Genomic DNA, 25388 nt, shown 5'->3' on the forward strand with positions numbered 1-25388 from the left:
CCTGTGTTCAAGCAATTCTTCTGCCTCAGCCTCCTGAGTAGCTGGGATCACAGGCATGCGCCACCACACTCAGCTAATTTTGTACTTTTAGTAGAGATGGGGTTTCTCCATGTTGGTCAGGCTCGGCCTCTCGAAGTGCTTGGATTACAGGCGTGAGCCACCGCGCCCGGCCAAAATGTACATTTTTAAGACATGTGAATTACTAAAAGATACTAGAGGAAACAAGATCTGAAGAGCCTTATATCAAAAAACTGAATTCATAATTCAAAACTTTCCCACAAAGAAAATTCAAGACCCAGATGACGTCAATAATTTTTCTTTTTTGAATGTTTGAAAGAATTCATTATCAAATTTTACTCATTTTATGAGACTCGATATTCCTGAAACAAAAACTATACAAAGATACTATAATACCAGAAGAAAACTACAAACTAATATCCCTCATGAACATGGAAAAATTTTAAGTAAAATACTAACAAATGAAATCCACAAATATACAAAAAGGAAGATACAAAAAATAAAAGCCACAAAGACATAGAAAAGGCATTTGACAAAATTCAACATTTCATGATAAATCATTCTGCAAACAAAAAATAGAAGAGCATTTGTAAAACCTGACAAAGGTTACAAAAAAAAAACTTACAGATAACATAATATTCTAAGGTGAATGACTGGACGCTTTCTCCTTAAGATTTGAGACAAGGATGTCTGCTCTTGCCATCTATATTCCACATTGTACTAGAAGCTGCAGCCAAAGTAATTGCCAAGAAAATAAAATTAAAGACATCCAGATTGGAAAGGAGGAGGTAAAATAGCTCTTATCAACAGAAAATTCTAAGGAATCCGCTAAAAAACAATGAGAATAACTGAGTTCATAAGGTTGTAAAATACAAAATCAATACAATATCCATTGTATTCCCACATACTAGCAACCAACAAACCAAAAGTAAAATTAAGAAAATTAATTTCATTTATAATAGCATCAAAAATAATAAAATGCTTAGGAAAAAACTTAGCAAAAGTATAAAACAAACTCTGAAATCTACAAAACATCACTGAAATAAATCGAAGGTCTAAATAAATGGAAAAAACATCCCATGTTCATGGATCTGAAGCCTTCATATTGTTGAGATTATGATAATCCCTGAAATAATCTACAAATTCAGTGCAATTTCTACCAAAATACAAGTTGGCTTCTTTGTATAAATCAACAAGCTGATTCTAAAATTCATATGGAAACTCACAGGCCTCAAAATAGCTAAAACAATCTTGAAAAAGAATAACAAAGTTGAAACTAACATGCCCCAATTTAAAAACTTACTACAAAGCAACAGTACTAAAGATAGTGTGGTACTGGCATAAGGATAGACATATAAATAAATGAAATAGCATTGAGAGTACAAAAATAAAACTATGTATCTGCTGTCAATTGGTTGTTGACAAGGGTGCCAAGACCATTTGATAAAAAGAGAACAGTCTTTTCTACACATGGTGCTGAAACAACAGGACAGCCACAGGCAAAAGAATAAAACTGCATCCTTATCTCATATCACATACAAAAATTAACTCAAAATGGATCAAAGATATAAATGTAAGAGCCAAACTATAAAACCCTTAGGGCTAGGAGAGATGGAGGGATTGGAGCGAGAAAGAAAAGGGTACGGCGTTTCATTTTGAGGTAATGAACAATGTTCTAAAGTGGTAATGGTTTTACAACTCTAAACATACTAAAAAACACTGAATTGTACAGTTAGAATGTATGAATTGTGTGGTATGAGCTGCAAAAATATTCAGGTGAAAATTCCAAAGAGAGAGCAAAGATCATGAAGAACTGAGAGGAGGTTATTGACAGCAGCTCATGAGTGAGTGAGGGTGATAAGTAGCATGGAAACCATGGGTGCCAGATGGGCCTCAAATATTCCTAGGGAACATTAAAGAGCTCTAATTGACAAAGGCATACAATCCACTCTAATTTTGTAAGATCACCTTGACTACGGGGTGAAGAATGGATTGTAAAGGGAAGGTAGGAAGCAGGAAACCAGTTGGGAGGTTATTCCAGCAAGCCAGGTGAGAGATGAGGGTGGCTTAAACCAATGTCTTGGGGAAGCGTACATTCTAGCAGCCATTTTGTAATGTTTAACTATTTGTTTAGTTGTTTCTTTTTTTCAAAGATTTTCTTCATGAAGGTAAGGGTTATGTATGTTTCATTTAACCAGTGTTTCCCAAACTGAGCTGATTACAGAAATATAATGTATATGGGGTTGGAAGTCAGATTCTGATATGGTAAGATGGATTCAATAGGGGCTGTCCAAAGAGAAGAGCTGATATTTTTAAAACAGCAAATATAAAAGGCAACAGAGATAGTACTGGGCGTGTTAAAATCACTCTATGTATGTTGAAAAAATGAGCATAAGCTTATTTACTAATATTAGAATGCTATCACCTAAAACTTCACAGGAGTACAAATGGTACAATGAGATGCTTTTATGTAATAGGTAGTCAACTTATGGAATTAATACTCAGTTGAAAATGTGAATTCTGGAAAGGTCTAAATATAAATATGAAAGACTGATCCATGATGTCACGGTAAGGCCTAGATTTCTGGTGTTGACAACATGAGGGACAATTGTCACCCACTTCACTCCTTTCAAACTCCCACTGCACTCTGAAAGAAACTCTCACACTCACACACGCATGCAATACCATTTGGGTCTGACTCAGTATAACCTCGCTTTTTTTTTTTAACATAGGACAACTATAATATATAGGAGATGCCTCAAAGGGAGAGGCTACATAAATGTAAGATATTATATATGTATTGAGGTGATAACAACTGTATTTACAGACATGCCTCTGGAATTAAAAAAAAAAAATTAAATCTGGAACGTTAGCACTGCCGGCATTTCTCCCAGGGCAAAAATACATTTAGCATCCTATTAAATCAAAGGAAGTCCACTGCACACAGTGGCAAGCTTTTCCAGCTGGTGTTAACACAGATTGATGCACATGTTCAATCACACTGAACCTGACGCTGGGCTTCCTGAAATTTATACTAGAAAACGGAAACGTTTTATGTGTTGCAACTTCCCACCCCCTTTAAGGCAATAACTCACCAGGCAGAAATATAATTCACTTAGCATTTTAAAAATCCACGCTGAAAACATTTTCTGGGGCTAAAGATTTCACTGAAATAGAATATATAAAATGGAACTTGTTAAAAAATATCATGTAGGAGACTTGACGGGAGTCATTTTTGATTACCAGCGAAGGCCAGGGGAATCAAAGTATATGGTATGATTTTTTGTGAAGTATGGCAAAAGAAATATTAATGCAGAAATAAAATGTAAGAGCATGCAATAAAATCCAAGTCAAAATTCAAAGTTGGGTACAAATATTCTATTCCCAACATTTTCTTTTTCAAATAAAATTAAGGCATATATTTGGAATCACAGCAATCTGTCATCTAATAATAAATTAGGCCTTTTTATTGGCTCAGTTTTGACATATTGATGGGTATACCATTGGGAGGAATGCTTACTTTTGAATTAGAAAGATCTGAACTAAAAACTGGATTCTGTCTATAATAAGCCATGTCAATAATGTGACCTTAGGCAAGTCACAATCTCCCTTGGTCCCATCATCTTTAAAAAGACGCCGGAGAGCTCTCCTTGCCTACATTATACAACTGAGATTAAGGCATGAAACTCTTCTGCAAATTACGATATTCTGCATAAAAACTAAGATATGTCTGTAATTATATCTAGCTTAAAACTAATCTGAAAAATGTTAGTGATCAGTTGACAAATTCAATCTTATTCATGCGTAAGTGGCACAGTTTACAATTCCATAAAGAACATCCTTGTCACTTAGTGCTCTATCTATTCAGCTAGATCTTCTTTTCATAGTAATAGGATGTAGGCAAGAAAACCAATTCTGATAACAACATAAAGCTGCCTTGGGTTAGGGAAGGTAATTACCCTGAATCAAAAATCTAGTCTAAAAAAATTAACTTTTTTATTATGTATTTGGAGTCTGCTTATTCTAGATGTAGTTAATAACCACACCACGTCTTTTCTTAAGGAAATAGTTAAAAGATTTAGCCAGGTGGGTGGCTCATTCCTGTAATTCTAACATTTTGGGAGGACAAGGTGGAAGGATCGCCTGAGCTCAGGAGTTTGAGACCTGCCTGGGCAACATAGGGAGACTCAATCTCTAAAAAAGTTAAAAAATTAGCTAGGCATGGTGATGCATGCCTGTGGTCCCAGCTACTTGGAAGGCTGAGGTGCAAGGATCACTTGGGCCCAGAAGGTCAAAGCTGTAGTGAGCCATGATCACACGCCACTGCAAGCCAGTCTGGGTGACACAGAGCAAGACTCTGACTCAAAAAAAAAAAAAGAAAAGAAAAGAAAGAAAATATGTCATATGAGAGCTAAACTACTTTGTCCAACTCCAGAAGAGACTTCTTTTTCTATAATGCTTTTAATTTATAATAAAGATTTCAAAAGATGGATTTATATAGTGTATTTTAAACATGAAATAAATTACTAATATGTAGACAAGTGACAAAAGCATTATAGTGTAGGCACACAACTGATATTAACAAATGAAGCAATTGGTTCAGAACAGTGGTTATCATGAATTCTGGGAGAAGGAAAAAAATCCCCAATGAAATAAGTGCTGTCACAAAAGGTAACGTTAAGGCAGTGAGAAATTAAACAATTAGAAAATAATGTTGTCACTTGCAGAGAGGTAGTTTAAGATCTTAACATGGATAAAGAAGTGAGTCTAATCAGTTAGTGCAAGTCCTACAAAGTATCCAACACTTACTAGGAACAAGTTAATAATCCTATAAAGGATGTCAAAAAGAAAGAATTGAATGAATGGGCGAATGAGTGAATGAAACAATCAATGGTCCAACCAAAAAGCCAATCATAGAGCTTTTTATATAGAACAACCAGAACCTGCTCCCAGCCTCAATATAAAATTCCCAAGAAAGGCATAGACTTGGAAAATCGCTTGTTATTATAAAATTCTTAGGATTGGTGGACTGCAGGCATACTCTTCTTGCTATGTCTTTTGTCCACCCTGAGTACCGGCCATGCAGAATCTCTTCATCTGAGTTCCTCCCTCTTGCCCCTTCTTTTCCCTCGCTTTTCTCTTCTGACCCTTCCTATGTGCCTCAATTTTCACACAGGAGGATAATTCCCAGCCTTTCTTTTATCCACAGGATACACTGACCAATCCCACTGTGTGAGGTGAGACTTTGGCTTTGGATCTACTCTGTTGTTTCTTTCTCACTAGGCACTCGGTAACTAACTGCCTCTTCCCTGTCAAAAGGGTGGGGCTGGGGTGACCTCTCTGCTTAGACTGTTTCAGAAGAGCCCAGGTTTCAGAAAGCTGGCCTCTAAACAGTCAAAGTTTAATAGCATAAAAATCCACTGTGCCCGTATATGTATGTGCGTGTGTGTGTTCATTTACCTAACATTCACTGAGCAGCTGTATCCTTCCTGAATCAAGGCTAAATTCTTTAAACAGATTATCTTTTTAATCCTCACAAAGACACCACGAGGTGGGAGCTGTTATTACCCTCATTTTACATGAGGTATAGAAGGGAGGTAAAATAAAGTATCTGTTCTAGTCCGTTTTCACGCTACTGATAAAGACATACCCGAGACCGGGCAACTTACAAAAGAAAGAGGTTTAATTGGACTTATAGTTCCACGAGGCTGGGGAGGCCTCACAATCATGGTAGAAGGCAAGGAGAAGGAAGTCACATCTTACATGAATGGCAGGAGTCACAAGAGAGAGCCTGTGTAGGAAACTCCCATTTTTAAAACCATGTGAGATCCTTTGAGACCCAATCACTATCACAAGAACGGCACAGGAAAGACCCGCCCCCATGATTCAATCATCTCCCACCAGGTCTCTCCCACAAGACATGGGAATTATGGGAACTACAAGATGAGATTTGGGTGAGGACACAGAGCCAAATCATATCAATATCGGAAGGTCACAGAACAAGGCAGTGGGAGAGTGAGGTTTGAACCCAAGCCTAGTGATGGAGAGTCCAGCACTTAACCTATATCCCCTACTGTTTACATTTAAAAAATGTTTTAAACCTCTGGATAAAATAAATGGGAACCAGTTGACAGAATGACAATAACAGAAGAGAAGATAAACAAGACACTTATAATCAGGGACTTAATTGACCAAACAAAGAATACTGGATTTTCTTCTTGCCTGCCTCAGTAAAGAAAGTTATTTTTCTTTAGCTTCTTAATGTCCACAGGAAAAGGATTAAGAGATATAACAGAAGAGATTTTTGACTGTACATCCACTCATTGTTAATTCTGTTTATTCTGGAGAATATAATTGAGAGGAAATTCTCAATTCATAACATCCTTTACTCTCTGAAGGGGATTAGTATTTGTTTCCACTCTTCACAAGTATGCTAGGAAATACTATGCTTCTCACAGTTACTGTAGTAAAAAATGCTATCGATTGTGGGCACATATTGTAGGGCACTAAGCTGGCTAGCCCCAGGTGTACGCAGCGTTGCAGACATACGTCCCGTAGGCTGCTGGGATTGGTGCAAATAAGGTTTTGATGTCTATAGCACTTTGTTTTGTTGCATGCCGGGCAGACCGATGTGATTTTTTTTCCTCTTCTCCAAAGGCAAAATTATTTGGGTAACAAATGCGGGAGAAGAGGTCCCATTATTGCCTAGAAGCCAAGAAACCAGAAACGATTCCAATTCAGAACAAGCAGCAGAAACCATGGAATGCTCAGGAAAGAGAATTATGCAAAACACAGAATCCAGATCTTCAGCTCACACAACAGCGGTCTCATCGGCAGGTGAGAAAATGCAGAAGTGGAACAGAAAACTGCTAACAAACCCCAGGTGACACCACCAGCTCCCCAGTCACCCTTTTTTTTTTTTTTTTTTTTTTTTTCTGGGGCTGTTGACCTATTCTGAGGATTGGTCAAGGTATATAGAGTTTCCTTTCTTCACTACCAATGCAGGATTTTCATCCTCTCTACTAATTAATTCTTCCAAGAAATAACATATAAAAGAACAAAAAAGGGGTGAAAGTTCAGTTAGCCACATGGCTGGCTGCTTTTTAGGAGACTGGATGCTGGCTGCAAGTACTGGGCAAAAAGAGACTTCTACATTCAGGCAGGCTCTAGAGGGTATTTCAATTACGTGCATTCCACTGTCCTGCCCTGGCCGAGTTAACTGTATATGTCAGGAAAAAAAGAATAATCCCCCATCCCCCATTTGCCTCATAAGAGAACCCCTTTTTCCTATGAAGCTAAAACACACCACACAGCTCCAGCAATGGGGAGCCATCTGTAGTGTCAACCGAGGTGGCCACAGTCCCTGACTGGCCACGGATGTCTGCCTGGGAGTCAGTTCGACCCATAAACATCCTCGATCCTTCTGGCTTCAGTGTTTAGGAACCACAGTGCTTCAGGCTCAATCTTTCACTCTGCAGTCACACACAAGGGATCTCATCCAATCTGTAGCCTTAAATGTATGCTGACAATGCCCCAAACTATATATGCAGCCTAGGTATCTCTTCTGGACTCCAGATTCTTATACCCCACTGCCTTCTCAATGAGATACCCCAAAGGCATCTCAAATTTAAGATATCTGAAACTCAGCTCAGGATGACCTCCTCTCCTCAATCCGTCTCCTAATCTACTCTTCTTATAATCTTTCCCAGCCTTCCAGTTGCTTAGACCAAAACCTCAGTTAACCTTAACTCTCTCACCCCTCATCTAAACTGTCACCAATTCCTACTAGTTTTGCCTTTGAAAGAGATCCAGCGTCCGACCATTACTTGTACCACTACCACTACCATTTGGATGAAGCCAGCATCTACTCCCACCAGGATTGCTATGATAGTCTCCTATCTCTCAGACTCTCCACTTCCACCCTTGCCCTCTGCCCTCCAGCCTATTTTCAGCACAGCAGCCAAAGAACTCCTCTGAAAAACAGTCAGGGGTTGCATACCATGGCTCATGCCTGTAATCCAAGTGCTTCAGGAGGCTGAGGCAGGAAGATCACTCAAGCCCAGGAGTTTGAGACTAGCCTGGGCAATACAGCAAGACCCCATCTCCACAAAAAACTGAGAAAATCAGTGGGGCATAGTGGTGCATGCCTGTAGTCCCAGCTACTTGGGAGGCTGAGGCAGGAGGATCGCTTGAGCCTGGGAGACAGAAGCTGCAGTAAGCTATGATTGCACCACTGCGCTCCAGCCTGGGTGATCACATGAGATTCTGTGTTCAAATAAGAAAGTCAGATCATGCTATGCCTTTGCTCAAAACCCTTCAATGTCTTCCCATTTGTATCAGTTTCCTTTTGCTGCTCTAAACAATGACTACAAGCAGTGGCTTAAAATAATAGAAATCTAGTCTCTTACTGTTGTAGAGGGCACAAGTCCAAAAAACTGGATTTTATGGAGCTAAAATCGAGGTGCCAATAAGGCTGCATTCCTTCCGGAGGCTTCCGGGTTGCAGGGGGGAAATCCGGCTGCATGCCTTTCCAGTTTCTGTAGGCTGCCTGTACTTCTCGGCTCGTGGCCCCTTCCACGAGTGACTCTAGCCTCTTGCTCCTGTCACCACGTCTTCTACTCCTACGTCTGACCCTCCTTCCTCCCTCTTAGGAGGCCCCTTGTGATTACACTGGGCTCACATGGGCAATCCAGGATGATCTCCCCATCTCAAGACTCCAAAGCCCATAAGCAAAGTCACTTTCTCTATATAAGGTAACAAATTCTCACATTCTGGTGATTAGGACGGGAGCATCTATGGGAGTGCCCATTTCACACAGAGTAAAAGCCCAAGTTCTGACAACGTCCTACTAGTTCCCATGTGAACCAGACCCCATTTCCTGTCTAAGCTCATTGCTTACAACTCTCTCCCCTTCACTCCCTCTGTTCCAGCCACACCGGCCTTGCTCTTCCTCAACACAAGCCCACCCAGGACCTTTGCACTTACCATTCTCTCCGTCAGGAGACCTCCCTCCTTCCTTTAAGTCTCTGCATAAAGGGCACCACCCTATGAGTGAGGGTTTCTCTGACTACCCCTTTCCCAGCCGGACTCTCCCTTCCATGCTCCATTTTTTTCCCAAAGCTCTTAATACCACATATCTGTCATTCATATTCTCTCTCTCTTTCTTCTGTCCTCTCCCACTAGAACATCATCAATAACGCGTGTTCTGTCTCTTGTCCTAATCCCTAGCAAATACCAGGGGCTCAACAAACAGTTGTTGAATAAGTGACTCCTACTTTACCGGAAAAGGCAAGTTCCTCGGACTCAAAGATCTGCTCTCAAATAGGAACTTAACCTGAATGAATAAATGAATGAATGGGTACACGAGACTCAACCTACATCTCATTTTTATAGGTATATAGACTAATATGAAAGCAAGTGCTTTACTACTTAAGATCTAGACATAACAGTTTAAATAGTTTATTCAAAGACACACAGTAAAGGTAAAGTAATACAATCACATATTAAACCTCCAGCCAAGCCCCTGACTTTATTTTGCTGTGTCCCTGTATGTTCTCAGACCTGATAAATCAGAACTCACCTGGATTCTCTTGCTTGGCTGAAATACCAGTACCAAAAAGGTTACAAGGCAATAAACTCTGGATTTATTACCAAAGAAAATTTCACAGAAATCTCGAAAGCATTTATCTCGTGTATTCAGATATGTAAAAAATACACAGGGAGAGATCATCATCCACACTTTAAAACACCCCCAGAAGCAAACCCGCAGCATAAGCTTCATGTGCATCACCAGTGCCCAGCACTGCCCATCAGCCAGCCCGGAGCAGCATCCAGATGGTCACCTCAGGTGTTGGGGACACAAAGAAACCAAAGACGATCCCATCCTGGGGCATGTTTACTGAGGGGAAAGAGACACAGGGACAATGCAACTGGCTTGGAAAGGGCCAGCAATTTGTCTTGCAGAGGCCACCTCAGCTGCATTTTGCAAAGTGTTATGCTAGCCTTGCTCACATGCCGGCAAAGCCCACGCCAACTCACCATCCAGCAGCATCTTTCCACCTGCCTTTTCGGGAGAGTGTGCTGGGGTTGTGTTTTGTTCAAACGTGGAAACTGCATTTCTAGGAATCCTCTTACCAGCAATGGGTGGGAAAAAGGACCTCACCGTGATCAGGAAGCTGGACCCAGAGGAGGGACTGTCAGGTTCAAATCTCACCTGAGTCACTAGCTGTGTCCCCAAAGACTTGTCACCAACCAACTCTCTACGCCTCAGTGTCCTCACCTGTAAAAAGTCTGCTTACAATTCTTATAATTATAGGTGACATTGCAGGAAAAACATTTACAGTGCCTTGCAATTCCAGGCCTTAATAGATACTACCTATTATTATAATAGCTGTTACTGTATTAGTATTACATTAATCTTGACTTTTTTTAAAAAAAAATCACCATTCAAAAATAAATAGTCCATTTGCTTCATCTTGAGTTTTGCTTGTGACAGTGACTTCTAAAAGCTTATCACTTACTTACAACTAAGTGTTTGTCCATAATCAGGAAAAACTGCTATCAGGCAAATGTTAAGATTAAGCTTTTCTACATACGGCTGGCAAAAATAAAGTCATTTAAAGCCTTCCCCCTCAATTCTACACCTGAATAAAAATATACATGATTTGTTAATGGAAAGCCTTACAGAAATGTTGAACAAATATGACCTCATGCAGTATTTAAATAAGATAAGCAAAATGAGTAAGATTTTAAAATATATACATAGGCATGTGTAGGTTCAACTAGACATTTTTGTGGCAAATTACTGTCTGATAAAATAATTCTTTAATATCCTACGTTGCCTCACTGCTTGAAAAATGAAGTAAGATCAAATGACATCAAAATACACATTTATTTTTCCGTTTCTACTAACCACGCTAACCAAGGATACATGTCAGAGGCATTAAGTGAGCTTTACACCAAGTTACACAACAATTCACCTCACACATGGAGATTCTGATTTAGTAGGTTGGGGAGGGAGCAAGTGTTTGAGTTCTGCAGAAGCTCCCCAGCTATTACTAATGCTAACATCCGTGGTTATTAACCACTGTACAAGATCTCTTTTTTTTTTTTTTTTTTTCCTTTCAACAGGGTCTTGTTCTGTCACCCAGCCAGGAGTGCAGTGGCACGATCACGGCTCACTGCAGCTTTGACCTCCCAGGCTCAGGTGATCCTCCCACCTCAGCCTTCCGTGTAGCTGGGACTACAGGCATGCACCACCATGTCCAGCTAATTTTTTGTACTTTTTGTAGAGACAGGGTTTCACCACGTTGCACAGGCTGGTCTCAAACTCCTGGGCTCAAGCTATCCGCCTGCTTCGGCCTCCCAAAGTGCTGGGATTACAAGTGTGAGCCACCGTGCCCGGCCCAAGATCTCTCCTTTAACAAGAAGTTTTTTGCCTTGAAAATGTTTGCAAAAAGTGTTTCTTGATTCTGTCACCCTGCTCCCAAAGCAACACTTGACTACTTGCAACTCAGTAAAGAGAAGTGTTGAGTCGCTCCTCAGCCCTTAAAAAATCATTAAATAATCCTTTGGGTGGATTTTTAACACTAGCAAGAGAGCTAAGGGAAATAGGAGGAGAGGAGGCGGGACTTCCCAGCTGGTCCACGAAATCACGTGGCTGCCAACAGAACTCTAGGTGCTGATAGGCGTGCTCTGTGTCTCAGCCTTCCTATGCATAACCATTAGCCACAAGAGCCTGCTCATAACCTTCCTAACATCCTGTCATCCAAGGTCCTTGCTTCATTAATTCATTCAGTCAGTGTTTCCTGAGCACCTACTGTACCCCAGGGAACAAATGCAAAAATGTCCCTGCCCTCCTGGTGCTTGCATTCTAATTTCTAACAAATGGCCTCTTCAAACCGCCAGACTTGTTTAAAGAACTGCTTCCTCAATATGTTTCTTAAAAATGATGGTATTTTGATAGTAAATAAATACAGTTTGAAAAGTAAATAACTGCAGTTTGAGAAAACAATGTGGTTCAAAGGATTAAAGAAATGAGAGGCTATGAAGGGTCTGCACAAGAAAAGTAAGGGAACTCGTGAACCTTTTGCAGTGGAAAGAAGCAGTAACAGAATTACTGGCTTGGAGGTTATTTCTGGCGGGGGACAAAAACCCACTCTGGAAATAGGAACGACCTGGCAGAGGAACAGGATTAGGATTCAGCGGCCAGGAGTAGGATCCATTCCCAACAAGAACATATTTAACAATTCCTACTAGAGATGGCATCAGGAGAGAGGCAAATTCACGACCCACAAAGGTATTAACATGTTCAAGTAGCCGTTAACAACTACTTTAATTATTTGGTAAAAGTTTTTCCAGGTCAATAAAAATTTAAGAGGTTGAAGAGTAAGAGTGATACTTAAAGTTATTAATAACCAACCAAGACCCAGAAAGCTTATCCAGCTAGTCAATGAGGAGCCACAGATAAGGCTCTTACTACTAATCCCATGCTTTTTCCACTACATCACGCAGGCAGCGGAGCGGGGTCATCTTTCATCAGCAGTTTCTAAGACACGGGACACTAGAGCTGCAGAACACAGGATCGGGGAAGGTCGAACCTGTAACAGCTAACTGGTCAATGACAAATGGTTCTCAAATGATGAGAATTGGGTGCCTAGGTGGAGAGTAGTTGCCAAGAAGAGGAGACAGGTTGTTCAGAATTGCTACATTAGGATAATTGTTATTCATGAAACCCAGAGGTAAGTTCATTCATCAGCAACCTTACCTAGTTCTGGGGGCAGAACGGTGAGGCGGTTCCCCTGAATGTGGAGCTCTTTCAGCTGGGTAAGCTCCCCGATTTCCTTAGGCAGCGAGATCAGGTCATTATCCCTAAGGCTGAGCTAAACAGAAGAAAACAAGGAGTTGTCAACATATTTACACATTAAAAGGTGCTCCACAGAAACTCTCATCCTCTATGTTCTCTCTTCTACTAAAGCTCAATCCTTTCCATTTATTTACAAGTGCCGGCGGATAATCAAGAAACACTATCAGGAGTAGTGGTTTACTCCCACAAAACAAACCTTACTCCTGCTCAAATTGACTTGATTCTACCCCTACAAGACTGCAGCAGTGAATTGATTTTCTAAGAATTTAGATAAATTACTTACTATCTGCAACTTTGTGAGCTTCCCAATATCTGGCGGCAGGATTTCAAAATCGTTGTCACTTAGATAGAGTGCACGCAGGGTGGCTGCAAATTAAACAGCAATATATAAACAGGGTGGCATGGAACCCAACCATTAGAGGTCTGATCAATACGAGGGAGTCAGCTTTGATTAATAACCCTGGCTTGGTGAAAAGCCTTTGACATACCTAGGGCTCCCAATAATAACAAGCAGGTCAAACTTAGATTTACTGGCTTATTGTGTAGCTGGTGTGTCCAGGAAAACATCTACATCCAAGAAGAATGACGCAATTAACAACTGTGGGCGCCAGCATTTTGGGGCACAGAGTTTCAGCACATTTTCAGAAAAGATTGCTATTTTTCTCATAGATTACTTTTGATTCACATTTATTTCTCCATTCTCATCCAAAGTAAAACAAAGAACACTACTGTGCCACTTTTATGGATACCTAGGGCAAAAGGGTTCTTTCAAGAGAATACAACTCTGTTAAAATAGACCTTTTCCTATGTAAACAGCACTGTGTTACAAATTAATGAAAGGCTTTCTGGTGATGGAGGCCATAACCACAGCTCGTCAGTTCCATAATCTGACTAATTATTATTACTTGTTTCTACAGCCTTAAGGACAAAAGTAAATGAAGACAAAGAGGCTAAAATAATGACATGAAGTTAACAGAGGAAATCCTAACTTAAGGAGAATATCAGTAGTCAGAAATTTGTTCATAATTATTACACAACGATAATACGATTCCAATCTACTGAAGGCTAAAATTCTAAAGCATCTGTTTATCCTCAACTAAAAAAGCTGAGTATAATTAGATACATGTTTTGTTTACCAGTATTTATTTTTCAGAGACAGAGTCTCGCTCTGTCACCTAGGCTGGAGTGCAGTGGGTCACTGCAGCCTCAAACTCCTGGCCTCAAGCACTCTTTCTACCTCAGCCTCCCAAGTAGCTAAGATCACAGGCTCATGCTACTATGCCTGGCTACTTTTTAAATTTTTATTTCTAGAGACAGGGTCTCTCTATGTTGCCCAGGCTGGTCTTAAACTCCTAGCCTCAAGTGATCTTTGTAGCTCAGACTCCCGAGAACTGCATGTTAATATAACACAATAAAAATAGTTGCTCCACTGCCCAAGAAAATGTTTTATAGTTGGTTTCATGTGCTTGAGAAAGTCATAGAGAGGTAATGTACATAAGGTAAAAAATAAAATTTTAGAGACCAGCTCTGAAAATTCAGATTTTCTGAATGCCACACAAGTTACTATTTGAAGAAACAGAACAGTAATCTAAGGGAAGCGAACCTTGTCCAAAACAGTGCATGAGTTCCCAGAAGAAATCATTTTTTAATGTTCAAAAGCATCTCCAGCAAGAAATTTGTTTGCATATCAAAGAATAAAGTGTGTTCACCTGTGGCCAATAATTTCTTAATGCCTGTGTACTGGATAAATAGGTCAATAAGAGTACTTTTTAAAAGGCTGAAAATAAGAATACTGGCTGGAAAATTTAAAAATTCTGTTAGTGGTTTATTAATAAATTTTTTAATAAAAAATTGATTGGAATATCCTGGGCAAATTTCCTACAAAGAATTAATAGCAACATAGGAAGATACTTTTTTTTTTTTGGCATGCTATTTAAAATAGAAAGTCAAGTCTCTTAGCTAAATGTGAGGCTTGATCTCATTTAGGTATATAATCTCTCTCAGAATGTTAATATGACATTACTAAGTCCACTTCAGTCCAATGGTGTCACATAACGATATATCAAATGCACATACTGCTGAGCTACGAAGGAATATTCAAAAGGAGTCTCTAAAGAAAAAATTATCTCTGTCCAATAATTTCTCTTGGAGTCTGGGTCCTGGCAAATAAATTTCCCTCTCAGAACGCAAAGTACAAGGTTGAGGAGATTTATGGAATTGAAAGTTTCTTACTCAGGTAGAAGAAGTTTCCAGGAAGAGAATTTTCGCTCAAGTTGTTGTAAGTCAAGTCCAGAACCTCAAGAGCTGGCAGGGAGCCGAAGCCTCGTGGCAAAGTGTTCAGCCTGTTCATGCTGTTGCAGGGGGACAGAAATCTATGTCACGACACCAAAGACACGTTCATACATACTATCAAGGGCACCTCTGTTTCAGAGGCTGAAAGTGTAAGACAGTGCCATGATCCCAGAGTCACTTTATACTTTATTTTTATTTTTTATTTTTTTGAGACAGGGTGTTGCTCTGTTGCCTAGGTTGTAGTGCAGTGGCAGGATCTCACCTCACTGCAGCCTCAACCTCCCCAGGCTCAAGCAATCCTTCCACTTCAGCCTCCCAAGTAACTGGGACCACAGGTGCATGCCACCACGCTCTGCTAATGTTTGTATTTTTTGCAGAGACAGGGTTTTGCCATGTTGCTCAGGCTGGTCTCAAACTCCTGAGCTCAAGCAAATCTCTCACCTAGGCCTCCCAGAATGCTGGGATTATAGGCGTGAGCCCCCATGCCCATTCTATCTTTTTTTAATTAAAAAAAGCATTTATTTAATATTTACAATGACAAAGATTGTACATACTTATGGTGTACAACATGTTACTTCTGATACATGTGTAATACATCGTGGAATGGCTTAAATCACACTATTTAACATGTACTGCCTCATATGCTTGTCATTTTTTTTTTGTCTTTTATGGTGAGACTGCTTAAAATTCACTCTCTTAGCAATTTTCAAGTATACCACATATTGTTATTAACTGCAGTCACCAATGATGTACAATCCATCTCTTGAACTTATTTCTCCTAACTAAAATTTCATGTCCTTTGGCTAACATCTCTGCAATTCCCCTCTCCCTCCAGCCTGTGGTAACCATTTTATTTCCTGTTTCGACGCAGTTTACTTTTTCACATTCCACATGTAAGTGACAAGGTGTGGTATGTTGTCCTATTTAGACTAATAATTTCAGTCAGACAGCTTATACGTTCTTGAAACACTTGAAAATTTCTTAGTTGTTATTTTTCTCCAATGGTGAAACTTAACCACTGTTTTACACAAAAACTCAAACCATTACAAAATATCTTCCCTTGTAAAGAACAACTTCCTTATGAACATAGTGATAACATCTCAAAATATACACATGAAGCTTTGTAGTTTTCAGACTTTTGCTTGATTTCATTCCATTTATTCCTTTTTGGAGGGAAAATCATGTTTTTCTTCTACAACTGCTAACACTGAAAATTATCTTCAATTAGAATGGTGATGGCCAAGGGCTGGAGGGAGGGGGAATGGAGAGGTGTTGTTTAATGGGCGTAGGATTCAGGTTTGCAGGATGAGAAAATCCTGCGGATTGGATGAACAACAATGTGAATACGCTTAACACCACTGAGCTGTCTACTACAAAGACAGTACATTTTGTGTGCATTTATCACAACTTAAAAAATTCTTAAATGATACAATTGACCCTTGAGCAACATGGGTTTGAACTGCCTGGGTCCAATGACACATAGATATTTTTATTCTGCCTCTGCCACCCAAGACAGCAAGACCAACCCTCCTCTTCCTCCTCAGCCCACTCAACATGAAGAGGATGAAGACCTTTAAGATGATCCACTTCCACTTAAAGCACAGTAAATGCACTTTCTTTTCCTTATGACTTTCTTAATAACATTTTCTTTTCTCTAGCTTACTTTATTGTAAGAATACAGAATAGAATACATATAACACACAAAATATGTGTTCATCAACTATTTCTAGTTTTGGTAAGGCTTCCGGTCAACTGTAGGCTATTAGGAATTAAGATTTTTTGGAGTCAAAAGTAATGTGTGGATTGTTGACTGCATGAGTCACTGTGTTGCTCCCTCAACCATGTGTTGCTCAAGGGTCAATTGTGTGTAAGTGTGTGTGGGGGGGGGTGTGTGTGTGTGGTGTTATGTGTATGTGTATCTGGGTGTTTCGTGTGGTGTGTGAGGGGTGTGGTGTGTGAAGGGCGTGTGGGGGGGCTGTGTGTGGGGGGTATGGGTGTGGTGTGGTGTGTGTATGGGGTGTGTTTGGGGGTGTGGTGGTGTGTGTGTATGCAGTGTGGGTATGGTGTGTGTGTGGTGTGTATGTGGGTGTGTGTGTACACGATATGTGGGTGTGGTGTGGTGTGGTGTGTGTGGGTGTGTGTGGGTGTGCGTGTGTATGCGTGTCTCCAATGAAGTCTAAGGTCATTTTTTTCTACACTATCTTTTATCCTTTCTTCAAGCCCCTTATTTTTCTTAATGCAGTTCCCTGTGAGCATACTTAAAAGCCAATTTTTAAAAAAAACTTTAATAAAAGTTGACAGATATTGAAAGGCGGAAGGGACTGTGACAATAAAAATCATTCTAGCCATCGATCCTTCTCATAACACATCCAGCTCCATCCAGCCTTACCAAGCCGGCCTCACCAGAAACAGCTGACAGCAGAGGGGGGCAACCAAAAGGGAAACGCAGGTTCCCCCTCTCAGGCAGAAAACATCCCAGACAGACTACACCCAGCAAAACTACCTCAACGACTATCTACTGCCATGACAGCAAGAACAAACATTCTCCATGAAGTCACAATTTGTGGAGCACATTATGGCAAGTACTTCGCTTGTTCACTAAAACTACCTTGTAATACAGGCAAGATGGAGCTTATCATTAATGCTATGTTGAGATGAAAAAACAGCCTAAGAGAGGGTAAGGAGCCAAGACTTCAGAAGTGACTGATGAAGGTGACATGTGTCTGGAAGCACCCCGTACCTCATGGAGGCCAAAGCCACTCCAGACCCTTGGGCTCCGATACAAGGATTCTGAGAAGAATTGCAAGTCAAAGAGAGGACAGCAGAGAAGCACACACTAGGTGCTTCTGTCTTTAAATGCTGCTTTAAGTTGTTTTTGAAAACTGCTGATTCCTTAACATTTTTCTCTGCAAATAAATACACTTTTGCAATATTAGATAGAGGAAATCCACGGTTAGACAGGCTTAGAGGGAAGAGGCATCTCACCTGAGAGAGAGCTCCCACTCAATCTCCAACCCAGAGCAAGCCTGGAGCCCCTCCACCTCCTGGTGGCAAGAATCTACTTAATTGCAGATTCCTTTTTCCTTTGAGTGACAAATCAATACCCACAACATGTAAGGAATACAGCAGAGTCCCATGTGTAGCTGACAGCAGTAAGTAACAGTAGTAGGCACACTACCCTGGTGGGCAGAAAGGAAACCCTTAAACAAATGCTAAAACTTCAGAAGAACTGCTAGCAACAGCCCCAGCTACAAAGCGTGCAAGGAACTGCAGAGACTTCTGGCCACCTCTCCGGACACCAGTCCAGGTGCATGGTGACCTGGTGGCATCTCTCTCTGCAGAATGAAGGATGGAACATGCTGGCTGTCCCCCCTCCCACCAGCAGGTGCTAACATCCATCTCCATCCATCCACATTTCCACATGTAGGAATTCCGTGCTCAGGGCCCCACTCTGACACTGCTAGCAATCAAGGTTTCCATGAGAGGCTACTAGTGGGGGTAGGACAAGTATGGAGCTTTAAGGTAGGAGACAGCTAGGTGAGGAGACCGGCTCCAGCACTTGCTAGCTGCGTGACCTTCACCAAGTTACTCAGCTTCTCTGAGACTCAGTTTCCTCAACTATAAAATGAGGCTGACAACACCTTCAGGGCAAGATCACTGAGAGGATAAAAGAGAAAATATCTGAAGCACCCAACACCCAATCCATGGCTCCCACGTGGCTTCTCAGGGAATGAGAGCTGTTGCTAGAATTATTTTTCAAAAGATTTGAGAGAAAATTTTGACTCAGCCCTAAGCGAGCAAGCTCACCTCATGACAAGCCACTCTGGATAGTCCCAACTATCAAGTGTGGTTTTCTATTTGTGCCACACTTGTTTAATCTCAGGTGACTTCAGGTGTTTAAACATAAAGCTTCGCAGGGCTCAACTATGCCAAGTGGTATCAATTCTTTTGTTTGCATGGGAAGATTTTTCAAATGCGTGTTGGAAGTGGGCAAATGCCTGCATATGATGGAGAAATTGATAAAACCAGGGGGTTTCAGGCTATTTCAGCATATTTTTTCCTTTTCTTCTAAAGCCCCAGAAAGGTCTGTACTAATGCCTCCTTTTCAGAGCAGTTTCTTCTCTGCAGGATGTCCTGAGCACCTCCCACTTCAAAGAAACCTTCTTGTCTAAAGGCACTAATTTTTCTCACCTCCACAGTGACCTACTCACACTTATCAAAAATAAAAATTAAAAAAAATCCAGGCCGAGCCCAGTGGCTCACGTCTGTAATCCCAGCACTTTGGAAGGCCAACACAGGCAGATTGCTTGAGCTCAGGAGCTCGAGACCAGCCTGAGCAACATGGCAAAAACCCATCTATACAAAAAAAACCCTACAAAAATTAGCATGGCATGGTGGTGCGTACCTGTGGTCCCAGCTACTCAGGAGGCTGATGTGGGAGGATCACTTGAGCCCAGGAGGCATAGGTTGCAGTGAGCGGAGAGCATGCCACTGCACTCCGGCCTGGGTGACAGAGCAAGATCTTGTCTCAAAAAAAAAATAAATAAATAATCCAAATCCATTAATACCCAACGCGGGACTTAATAAAAACTTCTATGTGTTTATGAGACAAGCTCTAGCAACAAACGAGGTCAAACGTTATTCCCGAATAGTTGGGCACGGTGGTCCTGCAGTGAAGTTACCCTAGAAATAATCATCAACATGGATATTTGTTGAAGCCACATCAACCTATGTGGCTTCACACTTTTTGGAAAATAACTCTATGAAATAAACCGCATTTAAGGAATTGAGAACACAACTAAACTTTCTTTTATTTATTCAGGTGGCCTAAAATTCTCTCATGTCTTACAATCATGAGAATAAACTGTAAATACTGTAAAAACTTTGAAAGCCAACTCTGATGGAGGGTGCCTTTTCGATCACACATACAAGTGGCTTCCCATCTCTGCTTTGTGATCTCTTGTGTGTATGCTTTTCACCCTGGCTCCTTAGAATAAGGAGTCCTCCCTATAACTCGCCTCACTGTGTGAGTACAATTCTTTATGCCATTTGAGGACAGAGTATCCTTTAGTGAAACCCATCTTAGCTCCTTTCTCAAAGAACTGGGAGTTTTGTTCAAACTTTGACATCTCCGTCTATGTAGCTATGTAATTAAATACAAAAAGCTTTACACAATCAATACAGCACCGACAGCCAAAAATACAAACAACTCCAAAGAGAACAAGAAGGCAACTAAGATGCACTCGTTGAAAAAGAAAAGTTTAGGACCGGGCGCAGTGGCTCATGCCTGTAATCCCAGCATTTTGGGAGGCCGAGGCAGGTGGATCACCTGAGGTCAGGAGTTCCAGACCAGCCTGACTAACATGGTGAAACGCCATCTCTGCTAAAAATACAAAAGTAGCTGGGTGTGGATGGGTGCACTTGTAATCCCAGCTACTTGGGAGGCTGAGGCAGGAGAATCGTTTGAACCCGGGAGGTGGAGGTCGCAGTGAGCCGAGATCGTGCCATTGCACTGGAGCCTGGGCAACAAGAGCGAAACTCCATCTCAAAAAAAGAAAAGAAAAAAAAAAAAGAAAAGTGTACGACTCTATCCTCTGCTGCCTCAAACCAAAATGTTATTAGGAAAGTCAAAAAAGAACAAAATCTGAGCTTACTGTCTTCTTCCCAAACCTGTCTCCATCTGTTGTACTTTTCAGCTGCCCAACACAGAAATAAAGGTATCATTCCATCCCATCAGTTACTGTCTGTCAACGTTACCGCCTGTATATTTTTCATATAAAATACCCCCCTGCCTCCACTGTCACTGTCCTAGTTCACATGGGACATGAAGCTCGTGTTCTTACTGGTCTCCTAACCTCTAGTTTACCTCCCTCCACCCTCTTCTCCATAGTCTTTCATAGGGAAATCTGACCATATCTCCTATCTGCTACTCTGCTATGCAAATTTCTCAATGGTCAGTATAAAATTGGAGCCCGTTTATTTATTTATGTGTGTATTTATTTTTGAGATGGAGTCTCACTCTGTCACCTAGGCTGGAGTGCAGTGGTGCAATCTCAGTTCACTGAAACCTCTGCCTCCTGGGTTCAAATGATTCTCCTGCCTTAGCCTCCCAGGTAGAGGAGCTGTGATCACAGGCACGTGCCACCACACTTAATTTTTGTATTTTTAGTAGAGACGAGGTTTCGCCATGTTGACCAGGCTGTTCTCGAACTCCTGGCCTCAGATCACCTGCAGCCTCAGCCTCTCAAAGTTCTGGGACTACAGGTGTGAGCCACCACGCCCGAGAGGAGCTGGTTTATTTAGCACAGAGCGCTTTTCTTAGCACTTTTTACTCCCTGTCATTATTATAAACATTTATTTGTTTATAGTTGGTTTCCCCAACTGTAGTGGAAGCTCCATCAGGGCTGGATGGCCAGTAGCTAGAACAATGCCTGGTACACGGTGGGGAACTTGATAAATCCTCATTCACCGAACAGTAGACATCCAGGATTCCCTGTCTAGCCTGACCTCTGACCTTACAGCTGCCTGCCTCACACTTTATACTCAACAGTACCAAAAAACTGACAGTTCCCAGGCCCCAGGCAGGCAGTGCTGTGAGCGTTTAGTATGTCATTCTCAGCCAGGCATGGTGGCTCACGCCTGTAATGCCAGCATTTTGGGAGGCCGAGGCAGGCGGATCATGAGGTCAGGAGATAAAGACCATCCTGGCTAACAGGGCAAAACCCCATTTCTACTAAAAATGTAAAAAATTAGCTGGGCATGGTGGCAGGTGCCTGTAGTCCCAGCTACTTGGGAGGCTGAGGCAGGAGAATCTCTCGAACTCAGGAGGCGAAGCTTGCAGTGAGCCAAGATTGCACCACCGCACTCCAGCCTTGATGACAGAGTGAGACTCTGTCTCAAAAACAAAACAAAAAAAAGAGTGCCATTCACTCCATCTAAGACGCCTTCCTTCGATTTTAAGTCTGAGAAATTCTCACGCATCAAGTCTCGGCTCCTGTGCTACCTGCTGAGCTTGTGCTCCTGAAGATCTCACCTGTGGACTAAAGTGCTCCCCGTCTTGCTGTCCCCCTGCCGGTCCACAACCGCCAGCACATCTGTGACCTCACTGGTCTGTTCCTGTTTATAACCAGCCTTGCCCCAATAGGTAAGGTCAGGGACCATGACCTTCACCTTGGCTCCCTGGTACTAGGAAGATTCCTGACATAGAATAGTCACTTACATAGTCATGGAATCAATGAAAACGTAAATAAGACGATTATGATGATAACAATAGCTAACTAATACTAGGTACTGCTCAGTATGTGCCAAGCACTGTTCCTAGTGATTGACATTATATATATATATTATATATGTAAAAAATATATAATGTGTATATGTATTTAATAAATGAACAAATTAACACTAAGAATATACATCTATATGTAGTTTTAGCTTCTTTCTCACATACAAATTAAAGATCAGGATAGAAAAGCCTGTAAAACCAAGATATAAATGGAGAATCTTTTCATTTCTGCTTTGCCAGATGGGTATACAGGCTCCAAATTTGTAGGGAGAAAAAAAAAAATCTCATCTCAAGTGATGTTTCTCCCTCCTTTTAACTTCACTTTCCCTCAGACGTAAGAATAAAGGCTGCCCATGGATCTTACAAAGTTGGTCCCTAAGCCCAAGTGAACTTCAAAATAATGTGTCTGACCAAACTCCTTACGGAAAGAATAAACTAAAAATCACTCCATGAATGAGATTTTTTTTCATAACTGCTACCTATTAAATTGGCAAATACAGCCAGATGCAGTAATCCCAGCACTTTGGGAGGCCAAGGCAGGCGGATCATGAGGTCAAGAGATTGAGACCATCCTGGCCAACATGGTGAAACCCCATCTGTACTAAAAATACAAATAGTAGCTGGGCATGGTGGTGTGCGCCTGTAGTCCCAGCTACTAGGGAGGCTGAGGCAGGAGAATCGCTTGAACCAAGGAGGCGGAGGCTGCAGCTAGCCGAGATAGCCTGGCGACAAAGCGCGACTCTGTCTCAAAAAAAAAAAAAAAAAAAAAAACCTGGCAAATACCTGGCCAGCATCTATTGCCATTCCACGTCAATCACTAACTTAACCAGAGCATTTAGTGGCTACAATTTAACGAATATATGACTTTGCACAGAGACTGAAGCATGAGTGGGCAGTTTCATCTGATAGCTGCGCCAGTGAAGATGGAATTCTGATGCTGCAGTTCCAGTTGGGGTCTATGGATGTATTTGTCTGTTCTCCCATTGCTATAAAGGAATGCCTGAGGCTGGGTAACTTACAAGAAAAGAGGTTTAACTGACTCATGGTTCTACCGGCTGTATAGGAAGCATGGCAGCAGCTGCTTGTAGGGAAGTCTCAGGGAGCTTTTACTCTCGGTGGAAGGCAATGCAGGAGCATGTATATTACATGGCAGGAGCAAGAGAGCACGAGGGGGGAGGTGCTACACACTTTTAAACAACCAGGTCTCACTATCATAAGGATAGTACCAAGAGGGGATGGTGCTAAACCATTCAGGAGAGCTCCGCCCCCAAGATCCAATCACCTCCCACCAGGCCCCACCTCCAACACTGGGGATTACAATTCCACATGAGGTTTGTTGGGGACACAGACCCAAACCATATCAGCGGAGTCTGAAGGAGCCTTTAGACCCAGAACCATCTTCCCAGCTTGGTCGCTAACCTCAGGGGTGACCAGGAGCCAGGCCCTTAGCCCCTTTGAAAAGGCTTGGCTTCCTCTGTATACAATGAAAGCACTAAAACCTGCCCTCCCTACCTCTCAAATGTTGAGAGGGTCGAGTGCTGCAACGCAATACAAAAAAATAGGTTATCATTATTATTATTTACTGCTCCCTGGTTCTGCAACCTCAGCTGAATCAAAACTCCTCTCTTCACCTTTGCATAAAGAAAGACAGAGGATTGTCACCTCTCAGCTAAAGAGAAGAATTGCAAAAATGAATGAAGCATCATTAGGGAAAATATTCTTCCCTCCATGGCACGAAGGTGCTTTGTAAACTATTCCAATTTAACACAGAGAGAAAAAAAAATCAGCCATATTACCACTTGTCTGCCAGTTCATGCTATGCAAATAAGTCCCTTCTCGGTCAACAGAAGTGAGATAAAATTTTACTGGGCACAAAATACAGTAAAAATTTAGCTTCCTTATTGCGCCAACAATTAGCTTCTCAATTAGCTCTCAAATATTCACTAATGTAGGCCACCGAAAGAATATATTAAAACAATAAAATTTTTTTAAGACCCAAAACATAAAAAGAAATTAGAAATCCATTTCTGTGCAATAATATAAAAGGAATCCCTCCCCTGGCCCTACCTGGCACGCCCCTTCCACTCTCTTCCTCTCCATCCTTTCCCTTCCACTGATACTCACCCAAGGTTCAGGTGTTTGAGTTTTTGAAGGCTACTGATCTGTGTGGGCAGCTCCTCGATCTGGTTATTAAAAAAGTTGAGCACTTCCAAATTCTTCAGTTCTGCGATGTTTGGTGGTACCGCTATGGAAACAAAAATGCTGAGTGTGAATCTGGGAATGGAACTCCTAGCAAGGGATGGCAGCCGCACATTTTGTTTTTCTTTCAAAGCAAAGAAAGATATAACTTCCAAAGGACCATCGAATTCACCTACGGGTCTTATTTACTTTTTACAGGTTTTTCATAAGCAGTCGCTCACTTCTGAGTGGCCGCTTAAATGCTTCTTCATATATGGTTAGCTAAGTGCTTGGCACAGTTTGTTTCAGATGGACAATGAGGGGGGAAACAGAGCAAAAACGCACAAAAGAGAATTTCTGTACCATAAACAGCCTATAAAAATGAGTATTATAAAGCATATATCCTTATGGTTGTCATATATGATCTTGTAGGTGCAACTTTTTTTTTTTTCCTTTTGGTTTTCTTGCATTCCCACCAGAAGAAAGATGGCAACCTCCAAATCCCTTCCGGGGTGATGTACATTGAAGCTGCTTAAATAACCCAGTATCTGAAGAACTGTCCTCTTAACATTGCGTTAATAACAATATAAGCTCAATTTTAAATGATGAAATATTCAACCTCCCTAGTTTCTGATTTTGGCCTCTGGAGTAATTTATCTTGATCAATAACACACACACACACACATACATGCACAAACATATACATACACACACAAAGGTTACTTCAGATTAGCAACAGATCGATACACTGTT

General features: G+C 41.3%; 1 protein-coding gene across 2 annotated transcripts in view; it reads right to left on the bottom strand.

Moving 5' to 3' along the window:
- Window positions 1-25388, bottom strand: part of RSU1 (Ras suppressor protein 1) — a 221536-nt gene that overhangs the window by 143702 nt on the left and 52446 nt on the right. For both annotated transcript variants that reach the window (XM_009245150.3, NM_001132720.1), the window contains 4 exon segments: window positions 24582-24702; window positions 15116-15234; window positions 13167-13249; window positions 12785-12899 (listed from right to left, as the gene is read on the bottom strand). In XM_009245150.3, coding sequence (XP_009243425.1) covers window positions 12785-12899; window positions 13167-13249; window positions 15116-15234; window positions 24582-24702 — 438 coding nt within the window.

Source organism: Pongo abelii, chromosome 8, assembly GCF_028885655.2.
Source record: "Pongo abelii isolate AG06213 chromosome 8, NHGRI_mPonAbe1-v2.0_pri, whole genome shotgun sequence".
Taxonomy (NCBI): domain Eukaryota; kingdom Metazoa; phylum Chordata; class Mammalia; order Primates; family Hominidae; genus Pongo; species Pongo abelii.